Raw genomic sequence first — 17,095 nt, 5'->3', positions numbered from 1 at the left:
CAGCGGTCACTCTGAAGTATTGATGTTCCTTGCACTTGCTGCTACCAGTGGTGAGTCTGAAGTATGTGGTCCCTTCTGTCAGTGCTCCTCTCTTTCCATGTTTTGGGAAATCCTGGAATTTCAGGCATTTCCCACATACCAGGTGCAACCAAACCCTGACCTGAGTTTATGTCAGTGTAAGAGGATGCTGCTTACCACGTGTCATGATTATAGCTCTTATGGTTTAAAAGGAGTTTTTGGACAAATATAGCACCACAGACTGACACACTGTAAAATGTATAGTAGATTATGCACCTGAGCACGTTCAGTCTAACTCCCACCTGGGAAGAAAGCTCTTGGAAATGGTGTAAAACCTGCCTGCATGGGTAGGAATGAAAAATTCAAGTTTCAAATTGCTATTCTGTCACTGTAGTCATACTTTGAACACAATGCAAAGCAGCTGTCATCATGTGACATAATGTGTCATAAAGTGAAGAGAAAAGAAGTATCACTCAGTTTTACATCTATATTTTTCCTAAAAGCTAGTGCAATTTATTAGCACACACTACCAAATAACTATATTGGCTGAAAATTTCCATGCCAGAGTCTGCCTCAGCCTCAAGTTTCTCAGAAAAGTTTTCTGAAAATCTTCAAAATGGCTAAGCTGTTTCTAAGAAAGTTGCTAGGAAAAATGGATGTTTTGCCTGTATTAAAAATATTGGGTGACTTATTCTTTATGAAGGTCTGTTGTGCCCAGCTTTGGGGCAGGGCCTTGAAAATTGGAAAATGAATGGTCTTTTTGTCATGAACATGCCTTTGTTGACCCCATGGCAATCCTACCACATTTAACCAGCTCACAAGCTTCTGAAAAATCAGTTTTTGCATGTGCTCAAGTTGAGTCCTGTTGGAGCTTAGTGGTTAAATTCCTAAAAGAATGTGTTATTTGTTTGGCATACTGCAGCCCTGGGCTGAGCAGGACTTTATCTGAAATTAAAGTTCTAGGCTGCTGAACCCCGAGCTCACTTGGGCTCTGGGATCTGCAACCAAAATAGCCAGAAAAGCTATTTTTTCAAATTCAGTTAAAACAGCAATACTTCGAGCCACAATGCATGTGACTGAGACACTCCTTAATAAAATAAAACCATACTTTTTATAAACCCTATTTTAAGAGCAGTGCACGCACACACTGATTTGTACCAGTTAGAAAATTTGTTTGGATTGGAGAGCAAATGAGGACAAGGAAAACTCTCTGCTTGGGGATAGACTCTTAAGCTGGAAGGAGCAATTTCACATCAACTCTCCCCACCCCTCCCCCCATTCCCAGGCCCTATCCCCCTCACCCTCCAAACCCACCCCTATCTCCAGGCTTTACCTGACTTGGCCCCCAAATCCACTCCCCATCCTCAGGCTTTACCCCCCTGCAACCCCAGGCTTAACCCTTCTCAGCCGCAAACCTGCCCCCCATCCCCAGGCTTAGCCCACCTTAGCCCCAAACTGACTCCAGGACTAACCTATCTATGGTGCTGGCTGGGGAACCTATGCTGAGAAACCACCTGCACCCAGTGGAAGGAAGGCTGGCACAGCGGTGTTCTGCTGGCAGGAGTGAGGGGCTCTCTGCAGCTCCCTGCCCTGCTGCTGCTGCTGCTGAAATAATGGAACTAAACTCAGCAGCTCTGGAGCTGCCGGTTGCCGACCCCTGCTTGGGTTCATGGAAAGCAAAGTGCTGGAGGCTCTCCCATGCTGATCCAGAAAAGAACTGGTCAAAGTCTTTTGCACACACAGTGGAAGCCTAACTGGGAATCCAAGTTTAGTAGTATCTGGAGGTTTACAAGGTATACATTTTAGTTACTGTAATGTATTTTGGACTTTTGTTTAAAAACATGGTTTGATTAAACTGCATCCTCCCACTCCAGTGTGATAAGGGCATGAATGACTGAAGCATAGAGTGGGCATCCTTAGTGCTCCTGCTGGGGAGGGGAGATTGAGATGTGAATTGCTGAGTTTCCCAGCCTTATAACAATCAGCTCTGGGCAAACGGGCAACGGCATATTATTTAAAAAAAAAAAAAAAGGCCCGAGTAAAGAAAGTGGAAGTGAGAATTCATGCATTCTTTTTCTACTTGCAGGGGAACAGGGGCAGGATCTTAAAAAGGCTCCTTATTCCCTTCAAGCCTTTTTGTTTTCCAGTGCCCCTGTTGCACTTTGAGCATATTCTTCTACTTGTGACAGCCGTAATGCTGGTTACTAATGGGACTGCAAATCCAATGCAGCGGCAGGCATATTGCTACTAAAGTTGTTAGTTGAGGTTAGAGTTTTGCTTTCTTTCTCAAATCAGTAGAGGGTCTGGATGCCTCTAGGTGTGGCCTGTGGTGTTTATCATCCTAGGAGTCTCTCCTGCTACATCTGTCTGTGAAGTAGTAGGCAAAGGATTGCTGCAGGTGCCCTGCTCCATTCTGATAGCAGATCAAAGGATACAATGTAGCTGATGTTGTCACTGTGGTCAGGAGTTGTGAACATTTGGGTGGACTGGGGTGGGTTATTTGCTCTGTCCCCTGCATGTTCTGTAGCATGGTGCTTCCTGCCTTGTAGGCAAAGGGATGGTCACTGGCACTGGGGCCTCCTACTCTTTCTGTTAAGGTTGTGTGGGTGTCCCCTATTAGAACCTTCACATATTTATACTGCACTAGAATGTAGAGGCCCTAACTCAAGGCCAGGTCTCGGTGTGCTAGGCGCTGTATGTACAGAGTGAAAGCCGGTCCCTACCTGGAAAAGACTGGTAGAGCCTAAACAAGCACAGGAGGGGAGGCAGGAAGTATACTGAGCCACAGCGTGAGCGAGGTGCTATGGCAGAGGTGGTCCTCCCAAATCCCAGCCCAAGGGCTGAATCACAAAATCCCCTCAGACACAACAGCGCCACGACACCGACCCTTGTGGTCTACCGCGTTGGGGAAATAAGAGTTTGCGCGTGTTCGCGGGATTACCGTAGGAGGAGCGACAGCTAGGATACTCGTTTTATCCCAACATTACGGTAAAGCGGGTGGGGAAACGACGTCGTCTCGCGGGAGCTGGGCTCGAGTTCTCGTGAGATCTCGTTCCAGGGTGAGGAGGGAGAGCCAAGCAGGAGGCGGCAGTGGTGGGTGAGCGTGAGATGCTCGCGCGCTGTCTCGCGCCCGGGGCGGGAACTGGATTGGCTTCTCCCTCCTTCCCCTCGAGACCTCCCGCCACTAACATCCCACGGGCAGCGAGGCCGGGCCCCGCCCCCCCGACACTGACCACCCGTTCTAGGGTAGTGAGGCTGGGCCCCGCCCCCGACACTCTCCCCACCACCCCAGGGGTTATGAGGCAGGGCCCCGCCCCTAGCACTGCCCCCACCGGGGTAGGGAGTCTGGGCCCTGCCCCCGCCACCCCATGGATTGCGGCAGGGCCCCACCTGATGCAGAACCCCTCCCCCCACCCCGACAGCAGCACTCAGGTCCCACTCTGCCAACGCAGAATAGCTCCCCTCCGGGCAGAAGCACAGGGCCTCGGCCTCTGACACTGAATTCCTCCCCACCCCCCCGGGGGCAGCACCCTGAGGCTCTTCTTCCCCCGCGTTGAACCCTTTATCTCTGGGCAGCAGTGCAGGGTCCTGCCCTCAACACTGACTCCTCCGGACACGAGTAGTTGAGCATCTGAAATGTCCCACTGTTGGGGTCCAAAAAGGTGTGTGGGGGGGAGGGGAGTTGCAAGGCTCTTGTGGGACAATGGGGGGTGTTTGCCACACTTTACTTCTGTACTGCTGGTGGTGGCAGCGGTGCTGCTTTCAGAGGTCGGCAGCTGAGGTAGGGAGAGAACTCTGTCTGCAAGCCCAGGTACTGCTGTGAGGAGAGAGAGCTGTGGGGAGTCCTCTCACCTCCCAGTAACCCGGGTGCACCCCTCCTTCACTCCAAATCCTTCAACCTGGTAGACTCACTCGAGAGTTGGAGTCTTCACATCCCTGCTCCTCTGCCCGAGCCCCTCATCCCCAGTCTCTCTCCAGAGCCTGCACTTCCAACTGGAACCTTCACATCTCTACACACCCATCCTCTCTCTGAGCCCCTCATCCTCAGCACCTTCACATGTAGTCAGAGCCTTCACCCCCTATATTCCAACCCTCTGTCCCACCCTGAGCCCAAGCCTCCAGCTGGAGCTCTCACATCCTTGCATCCCAACCCTCTGCCCCAGGCTTGACCCCTCTCCCACACTCAGAGCCCCTTTGCCACACCCCACCATGTGAATGTTATCTGCACCAATATGAAAGTGATCTGTTACACATCACCTCTATATTGGTGCACATAACAAAATGAATTCTGCTTGGGGATGGGAAGAATTAGAGGGGACACTGTTGATGAACCCGATAGCATGCCACTCTCACTCACTAGTGGTGGCAACGCTGCCTTTAGACTTGGATGCCTGGCCAGCAGCCATGTCTCTGAAGGCAGTGCAGAAATAGGTGTGGTAATATCATGACCTGTCTTAGGAGAGCCAGATTTCATGATCTGTAATGCTTTTTTCTCACAGCCATGAATCTGTAGAGCCCAAAGTATGCAGGAACAATGTGCACCCCAGAACAGGAGTTCTCACAACAAACTTTTGGTGGCCTCAGAGTGTAACCACTAGCTGTTGTTGGTGATTGTTCTGACAGATCTGTTTCTCTGTTCCTGCCACCTGGCAAGGTGGGTCAGAAACTCATCACCTGTCTTCAGAGTCTCAGATTCTTTATGCCTGACTGGGACAGAGTGGGACAGCTGCCTGCGGGAGCACCCCTGCAACTGCAAGCTGCAGCCATCTCTCTGATTAGAGCTGTCTCCTGTGCTGCATGTAACATGTCTCCAGAGGCACTGCTGTCTGGAGCCCCTGAGGAGGCTATACTGTGCAGAGACCGACCCTGCTGGCAGTGCCAGTGCAAACACCAAGGCAGCATATCTTGCTGCTTTTCATATGAGCTGTTTAGGAGCAACAGCTGGGTGCTGCAGGGGGGAATGGCTACTTTTTGTACTGATAGTCTGCTTTGCTACCCCATGCTGTGGAGTCTCTTTTAGGTGCAAAAAATCATCGTGTGGCTACATTTGAATAACTTGAGGAAAGGAGTATGCCTTCCTGAAGTTACAGCATGACTAAGGCTGTACACTGCCCCAGATGTTTCAGTTTTGGATTTATGTGTGTTTACAGCAGAGACCTCGCCATGGAGAACCTGGAGGATAATACAACTGTGTTCTCCACCTTGCGATCTCTCAACAACTTCATTTCGCAGTCCGTGGAGGGGGCATCTGGTCCAGCTACACCAGGATCGTTTCCAAGTACTTTGCATATGCAGTACCAGCAGAGGGTGCAGGTGAGACTTCCATGGGTCACTCAGAGCTGAAGTGTTCCTACAGTCAAGAATTTAGTTTTTTTTCAGGCATGGGGATTTTTTTTAATTAGGAGATGGGCTGCCCCTTCTTATATTGCTATTCCTACATTGTCAATGATGGAGACAATTTGCACCCAAAATAAAATTCCTAAATCCTTTCATTCCAAAAAGAAAAGGTAAGTTACGGGCCTGATTCATTGTCCTGGTTAATATTCAGTAGTTTCCTTTTAATTGTTCCCATTTAAGTTATCTGTAGGCCAACTCAGGCAGCTGTATTTTGACTTCCCTTCATCTTGCCCCATGACTGAGCTTACCTGATGGTTTGCGTGGAGTGATGGACACTTTTCTGCTGTTTCTTGAGAACATACTATCAACTGGGTTGGGCTAGCTGTAGTGTTTTTGTGATATTGTCTCTGAGGACTGAATTGAGGTCACCAAATTGATTCTCTTGGACATTGTTCCCAACCAGTGGTATGTGAAAGCATTTCAAGGGGTACATGGCAGAAAATAAATTACTAAAAATCAGTAAATAAGCACTGGGACTGCACTGGGAAAGGGGAGCGTATGCTGATAAGGCCGAAGTCCTGAAAGTAATATGCAAATATTTTAAGTTTGGGAAACACTGCTCTTTAGGATCACAGTCTGGACCAGAATTGTAGCCTGCAAAGTATAATGTCTTATTTACTAAACCAGTGTTCACAGATGCTATAGCAATGGGCGCTTTGGTGATGTCTTTCACAAATCTCCCTTTAATTTTTTTGGGTTCTGAAGTTTGGTTGTGGATTTCTGATTATGTCTCTGATTGTAAAGTAAGGCCTTGCCATCTTTATTTAAATTTCCATTGCATTTAAAGTTCTGTGTGGTTAGGTCCCTGGAGGCTAAGTAGGTGACTGGAAAATGGAGGGTGCAGGGGTAAGAGTGGGCTTTTGTCCCCCTGTATTTTTGGCCCAGGAACTTGTAGCCACTCCCTATTTCAGTTTCAGGTGTGGCCCCAAGATTCCAGATTCCCCTTAAGTTGGAGTTTCTCAGTAGGTTCCCCCTTTTTCCCAGAGGGGCGGGGTTTGGTTTTACTCACTCCCAGAGATGCTGGGTGGAGAGGTTTTGTTTTGTGTCCTCAGACCAACAAATCAAGCTGTTGCTTCCTCCCCAGTCAGTCCCAAACTGAGCCAGGCTTCTCCCCTCACCCCAGCATTGGTTTCAGTTAATGTAAGACAGGGCTAGCTGGGAGCTTGCTGAAAGCCATGCCACCTGTGGATTAACAAAAGACCAGATAACACTACCACCAACACCCAAATGCTAAAGCTTTGCATCTTAATTTATGAGTAAAGTTGTTGTAAGTAAGACTATTCGTGACTTTAAAAAATCACCGACACACAGAATTTGCACAGAGGTCGAAAGGTCAACTTTCAGCATTCGCCTCTGAAAGGTTGCTGACCCCTGCTTTAACCTCTGGAATGCTAGGCATGCCTTTCTCCACTCCCTCATGTTACGGCTTTAATATTGTTAATGTCCTTAGTCCCTTTTTCCCCTGTGTGTCACATAGTTGGTTGTAGAGTCTTCAGTGAATATGTGTTGAGGTCTGGGATTTTGACTGAACATGGAGGAAATAGTCATGTTCCATAAAGACAAAGTACTCTGTTAATTTCTTCAATGATTTAAGGTTGCACAGGAATCTTGACAGTAGTTTTATACCAAAAACGCATTCTCAAAAATAAAAATTAGGTTGTACCACATATGTCTAATTGCAGTTGGAAAAACCTGCTACTTTGCTCTGTGTTTATTTTCACAGATGTAAGCCGTGGGTTTAATCTCAAACCCTTGGCTACCTCCTCTTTCTTCTTTGAAAAGACCAACAAAATCTGTAATAGAAATTTTTTTAGTTCTGTGCGTGGTAAGTGTATTCTAGAAGTGAGCATCTCGAATGATTGTTGTGGGAAATTTGGAGGTAAGACTCCAAAATTCACCCACGATCCCATTTTCAGCTGTCACTAATTCTCTGTGTGGCCTTTGGCATGTCATTTAACTCTTGCTTCTCAGTTTCCCCATCTGGTAAATGGATGTGATGATACTTATAGGATATGAGGGGCTAACTATATAAAGTTTTATAAAGTAATTTGAAAGCCAGTACTGAAGTGCATTGTACAAAGGCAAAATATTATTGCTGTTCTGCTAATTGTGTGTTTTTATATCTGTCTTCGATTGGTAAATGATCAGCTGGAAGAACAAGCTGGGCAGATTCGTTCCAAATCTCAGCTCCTGCAAGTGGAACGGGAGAAGATACAGATGGAGCTGAGCCACAAAAGAGCTCGCATTGAGCTGGAGAAGGCAGCTAATACTAATGCCAGGAGCTATGAGGTAGGTATGGCATTCATGCGGACAGCCAAGGCTCCAGTCAGAGCACCTTGAGATCATTAAAACTGTTGCGTGGCTGACAAATAGTCTGTTATTGATCTGACCACCAGATATTCTATAAGTTTGTTTATTTAGCACTCTTGTTCAGTAGTATAAAACAAAGGGAGATTGAAGTCTACTGAATTAAACCTTGTTTCTTCCAGATGCATTTGAACACTTTTTGGCACAATTGTGAGTGTTTAGTATGTTTGGCTGTAATGAACTGGAAGGAAAAGCACCAGTCATGTGACTGCCATATAAGAGAAGCTGCCTGATAAGATGCGGATCTCAAGTTGTGACTAATAGCTTTTATTGCTTTCTGGTTTTGTGCCCAGATGTGCTCATTTAGCTATGTCACTAAAATAAGGAGCAGAGTTTGTGGTCTTTGCCATCCTATAAAACTCTTAGCATCTCTTCAGAGTTCAGCTGCTGCAATTAAAAAAAATCGGTCTGGCAATATATTATAAGGATATTGGAAGAAAGATTTATTCTGTAGCTGTGAAATGGTTGGTCACTGAGTAAGTTCCTAAGTCTGCCTCAAGTCAGGTGATTTTGGGATTAAGCCAAGAACAGTTCAAACCCACATTTGAGTCAGGAACGGAAACCCTTAAAATACTGGTACAAAAAGAAAGAAGCAGCATTAATCCAGCAATGTGGTAATTATCCTGCTCAAATTTGGTGTGTCAGGAGTTATGTGGATAAAGGTTTCAGAAACCTTGTGTTGTTTTGCATAATCCTTGCTTAGTGTGTAAATTGGTGACCCGATTTGCTTTGATTAGCAAAGCAATTTGCTTTATATTTTTCAATACGCGCTACTCAATTTGAATTAGAAATGAACTAGAAATGTAATTTAAAATACAGTCAGAATGCCAGTAAAATAATCTGGCTGGATTCACCCATGCAAATTTGCCTCCATATGTTGTTGGTTTCATTGCACTGGCTGTTATATTGCGTATTTTAAGTTTTACCTAAAGATTAAAATATTTTAGACTTAAAATGCTGTAATGCAAATAGAAATTTCAAAGAGAAACTCATTTTGTTACTTCAGGTATTAAGGGTCCCAGGTTCAGTGTAATAAACTTGTTGTGCAAGGATAATTAATGTATCCAAGGTTTTCATGTTTGAGCTGACGTAAATTACTCTATGCAAACCATAAAGCCAACTTTGTGTTCCAGCATTCTTGCATCAGTTCAGGAGGTGCTTGGAATCTGATTAGTAATTCTCTGCTTCATTCCCCTGTCATTGAGAAGATGCCAGTCAGATACTAGCTTTGCTAGTGGGGGCAGGTATGTGTTTAAAGAGGTTGGTGCTGAAAAGCATTGGTTGGCATGGTTGCCTGTGGGACTATTTTGAGAAAGGGGACAAGAGGAGAGGACAGTGTCTTCACCACTGTGGTTCTTTCTTTATGAAGTCCCTTTACCTTTCCCCTTGCCTAGCGAGAGGCTGACCGTAACCAGGAGCTCCTCACACGCATTAAACTCTATCAAGAAAAGGAATTGGAGGCTGAGGTGAAGCTAAAGGAACAAATGGAGATGAATAAATCTTATAAGAAGAGCATGGAGACTGTGAGCAAGAAGCTGCAGGAGAAGGAGAACAAACTGGCTGAAGCTAATGAAGTAAGAGCGTGTTCTTATTTCACCCACTTGTCTAGTTGACTTTGAGGTTCACGTGGAATCAGAGCAATCGATTCTTGTTATAACAATTAAAACCACATTGTTTACAATGATTAACAGTCACAGATGAGGTGTATCTCCTGCCCCAAAGAGCTTACAGTCTAAACAGGATAGGAGACAGGCTAATAATTCTGGGGAAGTAAATATGGAGATTAATAGTGAAATGACATTGAGATGGATAGTTGGAGGGCAAGGGCAGGGGAAGGAGTGTTCTGGGCATGGAGGAAATCAGGATAGAAGTCTTGAAGCCAAGATGGGGAAAGCAGCGAAGGGATTGAAAAGGTGAGAGGGTACCAAGGGAGTGAAAGAAATGAGCTCAAAGAGCTGATATTTAAGTAGAAATGATGCTGTCTAGGCAGTGTTCCCTTTGTTTTGTTGCCCATGCACAGAATGACTTCTTTTATGTGCACCAAGAGGGAGGTGATGTATCACAAAACAAAAAACATGCCACACATAGATAGTATGGGGCAGGAGTGGGGTCGTGAGGTTGGGCTCTGGGAGGGGGCTCAATAATATGCTAGAAGGTTGGGGTGCAAGAGGATCAGGGCTCCAGCTGAAGGCACAGGCTGTGAGGTGGGCCCGAAGATGAGGGATTTGGGATGCTGGGGGGCGGGGGGGGGGCACAGGGCTGGTGCAGAGTGTTGGGGTGAGGACACTGGATGAGGATGCATGCGCTGAGGTGAGGCTGAGGATGAAGGGTGCAGGCTGCCCCAGGAGGAGAGAGGAATCCCCCCAGCTCTCTCTCTCACGCAGCAACTCAGGGTCAGGTGAGAGGGGCCTCTCCACAGCCGCTGCAGCTCTAGAAAGCATAGTTTGGGTAGGGGCTCCTGTTCTCTAGCTGGGACAGGTCTGGGGTAGGATGGGTGTCCCCTGGTCACAGCAGCTCTGGGAAACAACACAGCTATGCACCTTAGCAGAAACTTAGCTAGAGAGGACATATTCCAGATATGTCTTATATGGCAATTTCCTTTACTAACATTTGCTAGCTAAGCACGCAAAATTTAGGGATTTAGGAACCATGAGGATGGGTTCAGATGAGTAGATTTAGCTTGATAATTGGAATAAATCAATAATTGGGAGTCCTTCAAATCACCTATTTGCGAGCCACTCTTATCATGACATCCCTCAAATTTGGGACAGAAATCGTGTTGCTCTTAAGCAAGGATGCGCAGCGTGGTATGAAATTTCCTATGGGAGCCCCAGTTGTCTGTTGGGTCTCAGGCTCATCCATCTTATTCAAAATGTTGAAGTAGGTTACTGTTTTTAATGTAGGAGTATATACCCATTAATAAAGCTTTTATATTTTACATACTTCTTTTCTTATACCTGCCGAAAGGTGGCTTTTTTCATGTGAATGTAACTGAAATTTCCATGGGTTTGGATTATATTAAATAGGTTGAAGGGAGATGGGGCTGGTAATTGCAGGGACAAAAAGAGAGGCCCGACATAAACGGTTTGCTCAACTCTGTTCTAAAACACCTAACACATTTTTGATTCTATCTGATCACTTTCAGAATACTGAAGGTGGGAGTGAGTCATGAGGGCCAAGTGAATAATAGTTATTGCAGCCAATGTGGTTTGTTCTTCAAATCTGTGAAGTTCCTTCTTCTGCTTTGTTGTCTATATTTGGTATATCAGATTTGTCAGTCAAATAGTTTTTCATATTTGGCAGTACTCATTTTGGTTCCTCTGATGTATTTTGAGTGAGTCTGAGGCCTTGTTTACACTGACCTTTACCACCGGTCTACATCAGCTATGCAATTTATGTAGCTGACGTTGACATACCTACTGTCATTTTCCACACGGTAGTGTTGGCAGGGGCTGGTCTCCCATTGATGATGGCTACTCTTCTCATGTTATTGCAGTATTGACATCATGGGAATGCATTTGGAGATCAATTTATTGTCTTCAGTGGTGTGAGAAATCAATATTTTGTGGATTCATCCCTGCTGGGGTGATCCCCAGCACAGTGATGTTATACCCTCTGATAGTGAGAGCTGAGCCTAGTAGCTTAGTAAAGATGTAATAGCAAAAGCTATTGTGATAGACGTCTTAGCCATATCTATGAGCAGTCCTGTGGCACCTTAACGGTTAACAAATTACCCGTCGAGACCTTTTAGCCATATCTGTTTCTTGTGACACTCAGGGTACCTCTACACTAGGGGAAAAGTTCGAAATGGACATGCTAATGGCCAAATCGGAGAATACTAATGAGGTGCTTACATGAATATTCAGTGCCTCATTAGCATGCTGCCAGCCTGCCATGTTGCGCTTGTGTGCGGCTCATCTAATGGGGGGGGGTGTCCTTTTTGAAAGGACATCAACTTTTTGAAAGGACACCCCTCCGCCCCCCGGTAGACGAGCCGTGCCTGAGTGAAATGCGGCACTTTCAAAGTGCCGTGGCCGGCAGCATGCTAATGAGGTGCTGAATATTCATTTCAGTGCCTCATTAGTATTCTCTGATTTGGCCATTAGCATTCCCATTTTGAAGTTTTCCCCTAGTGTAGACGTAGCGTCACCGTGGTAGCTGTATCTCTACTGAGGAGTTGTCTCAGCTGTTACTTGGCTTGTTGAAAATTTTAAGATATTTTGGGATAATTGTCAAACATAGGACAGACCCTCTTGTGAGCATAATTTCTGGCTTTGAGGCTTGCTTTTTGCGTACCTATTTGTGGTCATATGCTTAATGGATAATGGAAATGCCAATCTGAGCGACAGATGAAAGAGCAAAAATTTTTCTTTGACTTTATTCTGAGATTCATTTGCAGGTCTTATTATGAATTATTGCAAGATTCAGTGTTTCACATTAGTCAGTTGTTTGATCTCAATAGTTTGCATTCCATAATGTTCAGCCTTGCAGTCCATGGGTCTATTTGTGTGTCTTTTATTCTTCCCCTTCTTTCTGTGAATCCAGATGATCAGTGTATTGAAGGGGAAAATATCTGAGTTGCAGTGGAGTTTAATGAATCATGAGATGCAAATGAAAAGCCACGAATCTCAGAAACAGGAGCTGATGGAACAGCTGGATGTGCAACGCAAGTGAGTAGGGGATCAACAACTTCCAGGGGGGAAAAAGAAAAACCCTTCGGTCTTTTGCAGCTGCTGTCATTCAGAAAACATTCAACAGCTTTTTATTTTTGCTGTTCAAAGAACTTCTTTGATCTGCAAAGTATAGTTATAAAATTTGGTGGAAACTAGCTCTCAGCAGCAATGTAATTCTACCTTTGAAACAAACACCTAAGCTTAAAACTTCCTTGGCTTCTCATATTTGTGTTGATAGTTGATTTTGTACTATGTATAGTTGAGGGGTGATTAGAAGATCTAATGAGGTGTGTGTCTGCTTGTTACATCCTCTTCTTTCAGTTCCATGCACCAAAACTTCTTTTTAGGAGTAAGGTTTAAACTGTGTAGGGAACCCTTTTTTGGGTTGGAGGCCATTGACCCACATAAAAATCAGCCAGGGGCCACTCAAACCTACCTCATTGACATGGTCCCTTACTGGGAAAAAAAAAAAAAAGCAACTACACAAAAAGAGGGCACACACTTCATTCCCCTCACACACGAGAGCCATAGGCTCTGGGGAGGGGCCAAAAACAAGAGGTTCTGTGGGGAGGGAGCTGCCAGAAAGTGAGCTTGGGACATAGGGTCTGGGTAGGAGGAAGGGTGCAGGAGCAGACTGGGGATGGGGGATCTGAAGAGGAGGGAGTGCAGAAATGGATGGGGGTTGGGCAGTGAGGGTGGGAGAGGAGTGTAGGAGCAGGGTGAGGGATCTGGTTGTGGGGAGTACAGTAGTGGTCTGATGGTGCAGGGTGTGGGTGAAGAGGGGGGCTCCTAGGCACTGCCCCCTGCTTCTACAATTAGGTGCAATCCAGCCAATCAGAGTGCTGGGGGAAAAGCCTCTTCAGGCAGCGCAGAGCTGGGGCGGAGAGCATGAACCTCAGGGGCTGGATCCAAGCAAGCTGTGGGTTGGATCTGGACTGCAGGCTGGGGGGTTCCCCCCCCCCCCCGATTTAAAGAACTTTTTTTTTTTAAATTATAATATACTCCATGTATTTGTTGGTGTGGGCATGGAGTAACATGAGGATATCTATGGACATATGAAGAAACTATTTTTATAAGAATTAATAATTCTGCTTTCCTAAGTAGAGAGAATCATTCTTCATACTGAATATCTTGGTTGTCACAGAACCTTAAAGAGAGGTCCTGCAGGGCAGTTCTTGCATTTACACTACAGCCCTCGGTCAAGGTGGTAAACAGGGCTTGAATAGTGTGTTCCTCTTATATACTCTGATTTTTCCCATCAAGTGATGCAGATAGGTATGTAAATAAATCTCTTATGTCTGTGTAAAACAGAAAATATCAGGAGGCCAACCAGCAAATCCAGTTGCTGCAAGCAAGCCAGTCTCTGTTGGCAGAACACGAGCAGAAAATTAAGGTGAGGGGGAGTATGACCCATGCTGGTAGTCTGCTTTCTGTTTTTACAGAGAAAAAATATCTCAAAAAAGTTTTTGCAGGAAGTAATAAAAGCCATTCTGTCATATAAGTAGCTTGCCTGCTAGGTTGGGTAGAGCTGAAGTTACCTAAATTCAGATTTCAAGGCACGGAATTTAGAAGGGTGGATGATAATATTTTGCACTTATGTAATGCTCTTTGCCTTTTCTATATCTGAGAAGCCAACTGGTCAGAAGCCATGTCCATCACTTCTTTGTAGGTAACTGATTTCCATCCTTCTCGAGCAGAATATTTGGATGCAAGCTCAGGCTGGTCTTGTCTGATCACTCAGGATGTGGCACAATACTTCTAGACATGTATGATTTTTCATAGCAGATGATAAGCCACACAACTCTGAGCTCAGTTGCTGCTCCTGTGGAAATCCTTCCACTGAAATCAGGTTATCTATGTATGTAAAGTACAGTTAGCTGTACTTTCTGATTGCAGGTTTACCTGCTGGAAAAAGTATGAAGGTGCCTTTTGTGGTGCCAAACCAACTTTTAGGCTAGTTTGGAGTGGTCCTCTTTTGCGAAGATAGGAGGCAGGAGAGAGAAAGACGGATGAAATGAATTAAATTTGGCTTTGAGCAAATGCAGCTTGTGGTGTTTCCTATGGTTGACCTTGAGTAGAAAAAGAATGAAGGGCATCAACATTGCCAATTTTTCAGAGATGCGTCAAGAGAAGTTTCTACAACATGCCAAGTGACAGGAAGTAGTGGTTGGGAAAGGATAACAAACTGCAATACTGCTCAAAATAAACTCTTAGTTTTCTGGAAAAGCCACCATGTGGGGTTACACCAGTGTCAAGGGGGTGTGCACTGCTTGTTGCCCTCTATTTCCGTGGTTCGTGTCTGTTCTGTCCACTCCTAATAAGCCCATCAGAGTACCCATTTCTCATATATATTACCTTACTGTAGGTGAGAAGAGGAAACATTTGATTTATTACTCCTTGACTAAGAGGGAATTAATGTGAAAGAGGGAGGTCAGGTATCCTTTTAAATCAGGGTTGGGAAACCCAGATCAGGGCTTCCCCCTACCTCCTCAGGGTGTGCGTAGGTGTTCACATTCCAGTCACATGGGGGCGCCATTGCTGGAGCACTACTGCTGGCTCTGGGGGCAGGAGGAGGCAACAAGCCTTGTGAGCCCGATCTAGGCAAACTCTGGGGCTACATCTAGTCTGTGGGTGCTGCCTGGTGGTGGGGAGGAAGCAGCTACTATGCGCTTCAGTGTACAGCCCCCTGTTTCTCCCATTGGCCAAGTTGTGGCCAATGGGAGTGGCAGGAACTGGTTCCCTGCAGCAAGCAGAGCTGTGTGCATGCCCCCATCCCCTGTTGCTTTTGCCCATACCCTACACCTCCAGCCTGTTCCTGCACCCTCTCTGCATCCCCACCGCCATCCCACTCCTGCAAGACCCCATATTCCCAGCCTCCTTCTGTACCCTCCCTTTTATCCAGACGTCTCGCTTCTCCACCATTGCTCCTGACCGCTTCTTCCAGGGCACACTCCCTCACCCCAACTCACTTCTGCACCCTACATACTACTCAGAGCCTTCACTCCCAGCCTGCACCCCTGGGCCACTCCTGTACCGTACCTCCCACCCAGAGCCAGCCCCCTCAGTCTGCTCCTACATCTTCTGTCTTGCCTGGACCTGGCACCCTCACTCTCAGCCCACTCATACATCTACCTTCCACCCCAGGCCCCACATCCCAAGCCCACTACTGCGTCTTACCTCCCATCCAGAGCCTGTGCCCAAGCTTGCTCCTATACCCCACCTCTTGCTCAGACCCTGTACCCCAAGCTCCTTCACTCCAATGTTTGCTGTTGTAAACCTTCACATGAGGTGAATGTCTTTTCTGCTTCTCAGTTGTGGGGTTACACACCTTATTGGGTGTGTGTGTTGTAGGGAGGGGAGGACAGGTCAGTGGCTCCCATCTGATTCTTCTGAGTCAGTGAGCCCTGACCCAAAAAACGATTCTCCTTCCCTGTTTTAAATGCGAACAGAACCCATTTCTGATATACGTTTGAGTTAATATAAGGACAGAGCATTAGGTAGAAGAGTTTGGACAGGTTTAGCAGTCTGGTGGAGAGAGAGCACTGAGCTTTCAATTGTCTTGTTCTAATGTCATCAACTGCCTTCCAGGATCTGGAACAGAAACTCTCCCTGCAGGAGCAAGATGCTTCAATTGTGAAGAACATGAAAGCAGAACTGGCCCGACTCCCAAAGATGGAACGTGAGCTTCTGCAGCTCAGAGAGGATAATGCCTACCTCAGGTGAGAAGGAGAGATGTGTTTTCAATACAGAGCCGACATCAAGACAGGTTATCTTTTGCTGTGGTCCATCCCCCATTGCTGTCATTTTGGTGATCTTCAGTGCAGTGTATTGTACAGAATGGAAATTTCCAGGTGGGAGGCTATGGAAGGAAGTGTAAAGGCTTTCTGTATCTACTGTATATGAGGTTGGGCCAGTGTTTTAATGGTTACTAGTAATTGTGATTTGGAGGATTCTGGTTAATCTTTCATGTGGAGTGAAAAGGCAATGAAATGAAGATTGGCCATTTTGGAAGGTGAGACATATTTACCTTCTAGCTTGGATCCAAGCAAGGTTGTATGCATGTTAGATTATATGCTTATTTTATTTTTTTGGTAACTAATTCTGGCTTTTTGTGTAGCAAAGAGGAGACTGGGGAGGGATCTGATACCAAACATTTGCTGATAGTAAATTCTTTCTTTTTAGGATTTTTGATGGGCTCTCTCTCTCCTGTCTCACAACCTTTCTCACGTCTATCCCTGTAATATCTTGACAAAGATTTTACATTCTTACTTTGTGACCAAACATGCTGCTTTGCCACTCATGTTTTGAAGGGTTCGTATGCCAGTGTATCATGCTGAAAAACTGGCTGCTGGAGTTTATAAGCTGCTCTGGTGATGCCTCTTCTTTAGAATCTGTTTGTGGCATTCTAGAGTTTGAGCAGGAGCCGTGTAACCTCCATATCCCTCATTTGTATATAATTGTGATATTGCATATAAAGCATACCGTGTGAGGTATCAGAGCAAGATTATGAATTGCTGAAACCCATATGTATATGTTAAGTGCAGGTGAAGGTATGAGATTGTGTTGTATGGTTGGTCACTAAAACATGCTGGAAGTTGAGGAATCAGGTGCATATTAGCTCCCCAGAGACAAGAATAAGG

General features: G+C 45.7%; 1 protein-coding gene across 3 annotated transcripts in view; it reads left to right on the top strand.

The window, feature by feature from the left end:
* Positions 1-3,078: 3,078 nt before the first annotated feature.
* The window catches only part of MAD1L1 (mitotic arrest deficient 1 like 1), a 655,729-nt gene continuing 641,712 nt past the window's right edge, over positions 3,079-17,095 (top strand). Inside the window, exons 1-7 of one of the 3 annotated variants that reach the window (XM_075010828.1) lie at positions 3,079-3,111; positions 5,169-5,331; positions 7,564-7,704; positions 9,177-9,356; positions 12,328-12,452; positions 13,767-13,848; positions 16,044-16,174. In XM_075010828.1, the coding sequence (XP_074866929.1) occupies positions 5,182-5,331; positions 7,564-7,704; positions 9,177-9,356; positions 12,328-12,452; positions 13,767-13,848; positions 16,044-16,174 (809 nt within the window). In that variant the 5' untranslated portion in view covers positions 3,079-3,111; positions 5,169-5,181. Of the gene's footprint in view, positions 3,116-4,539; positions 4,673-5,168; positions 5,332-7,563; positions 7,705-9,176; positions 9,357-12,327; positions 12,453-13,766; positions 13,849-16,043; positions 16,175-17,095 lie in introns of those variants that run through there. The other 2 variants (XM_075010829.1, XM_075010830.1) reach the window with 2 other exon arrangements.

The sequence above is a fragment of the Carettochelys insculpta genome, chromosome 16, assembly GCF_033958435.1.
Source record: "Carettochelys insculpta isolate YL-2023 chromosome 16, ASM3395843v1, whole genome shotgun sequence".
Lineage (NCBI taxonomy): Eukaryota > Metazoa > Chordata > Testudines > Carettochelyidae > Carettochelys > Carettochelys insculpta.
Note: the sequence above shows the minus strand (reverse complement) of the source record. Positions and strands in the feature narration are given on the sequence as shown.